This window comes from Austrofundulus limnaeus, unplaced genomic scaffold (assembly GCF_001266775.1).
Source record: "Austrofundulus limnaeus strain Quisiro unplaced genomic scaffold, Austrofundulus_limnaeus-1.0 Scaffold1248, whole genome shotgun sequence".
Taxonomy (NCBI): Eukaryota; Metazoa; Chordata; class Actinopteri; order Cyprinodontiformes; family Rivulidae; genus Austrofundulus; species Austrofundulus limnaeus.
Window position 1 is genome coordinate 24,253 of NW_013953650.1, and position 1,308 is coordinate 25,560.

General features: G+C 43.0%; 1 protein-coding gene across 2 annotated transcripts in view; it reads left to right on the forward strand.

Moving 5' to 3' along the window:
- mical1 (microtubule associated monooxygenase, calponin and LIM domain containing 1) overlaps positions 1-1,308 on the forward strand; it is a gene marked incomplete in the record, with an annotated part of 34,223 nt that overhangs the window by 23,773 nt on the left and 9,142 nt on the right. For both annotated transcript variants that reach the window (XM_014031417.1, XM_014031418.1), the window contains 1 exon segment: positions 1,085-1,204. In XM_014031417.1, coding sequence (XP_013886871.1) covers positions 1,085-1,204 — 120 coding nt within the window.

Genomic DNA, 1,308 nt, shown 5'->3' on the forward strand with positions numbered 1-1,308 from the left:
TGTAGAGTCCTGACCTGTAGATAAGTGTAGACTGTAGAGTTCTGATCTGTAGATGAGTGTAAACTGTAGAGTCCTGGCCTGTAGATGAGTGTAAACTGTAGAGTCCTGATCTGTAGATGAGTGTAAACTGTAGAGTCCTGACCTGTAGATAAGTGTAGACTGTAGAGTTCTGATCTGTAGATGAGTGTAAACTGTAGAGTCCTGGCCTGTAGATGAATGTAAACTGCAGAGTCCTGACCTGTAGATGAGTGTAAACTGTAGAGTCCTGGCCTGTAGATGAATGTAAACTGTGGAGTCCTGGTCTGATATTTCAGTCTTCTGTGTTGGCCCATTCTTTTAAATAGGGGTTGCTTTGTTTCTCCGATGTATGCACTTAACAGCATACACAACATTACTCTGGTTGTGCTGGGGGACAGGATGTTTGGGGTGAACCAGTCTTTGTTGTAATGTGTCTTGAGGTTTGAAAGCCACTGGGACGTCATGTTTAGAGAATAAATGTATCAGTTTTTCTTAAACTCTTGCAACATCTGGTCTACATTTTCACTGCGTGGCTGACTAAAAATCTGTTTGGGTCCAGAGGACCTACTCAACTTTGTTTTAGGTGTTTTAACCAGGATTATGGAGATGCATCAGGACAGCAGAAAGTCTTGTTCCTCTCATAAATCTGTACCTTCTTTAATAAACTCACATGTTGTTTTGGGTCCCTCCCTCAGTCATAGTCTGTCATGTTCATGACAAGTTGTTCTTCCTCAGCAATAGTTTCTGCTCTGAGCTTGTTTGTTAATGCTCTGATCTGTGGATCCTCAGGAGGATCAGCTTTCTCTAACCCCTCCCCACAATCTCTCTTCCTCCATATGACTACAGGCGATTTTAGGAAAAACCCACATTCCGTGAAACTCTAGGTTTCACTGTCAACATTTGTTGTTGCATCAGCATTTGTCTCTGAGCAGGAATCTCAGAACTTAGGTGTAAACTCTTTGGCTCATGCCCCAAACTTAAACGGATAAAGCAAACATGTTTTTTATAATCTCGATAGTGGATCATTAATGCAACTTTAACCACAACATTGTCTCTCTCCTCGTAGTCCCAAATGGCACAGTCTGAGGCTGACCGGGTCCAGGCAGCCAAGCTAGAGCTGAAGAAGATGAGGACGTTGGAGCGGCGAGCCAAGAGGAGTGAAATCCAACGATTCCGCAATGCTCAAGTGAGTCCTACATCATCCACAGGCTTTCTTTAACTTAGCTTAAATTTGATTTGTGTGTGTGTGTGTGTGTGTGTGTGTGTGTGTGTGTGTGTATAGACGTGTAT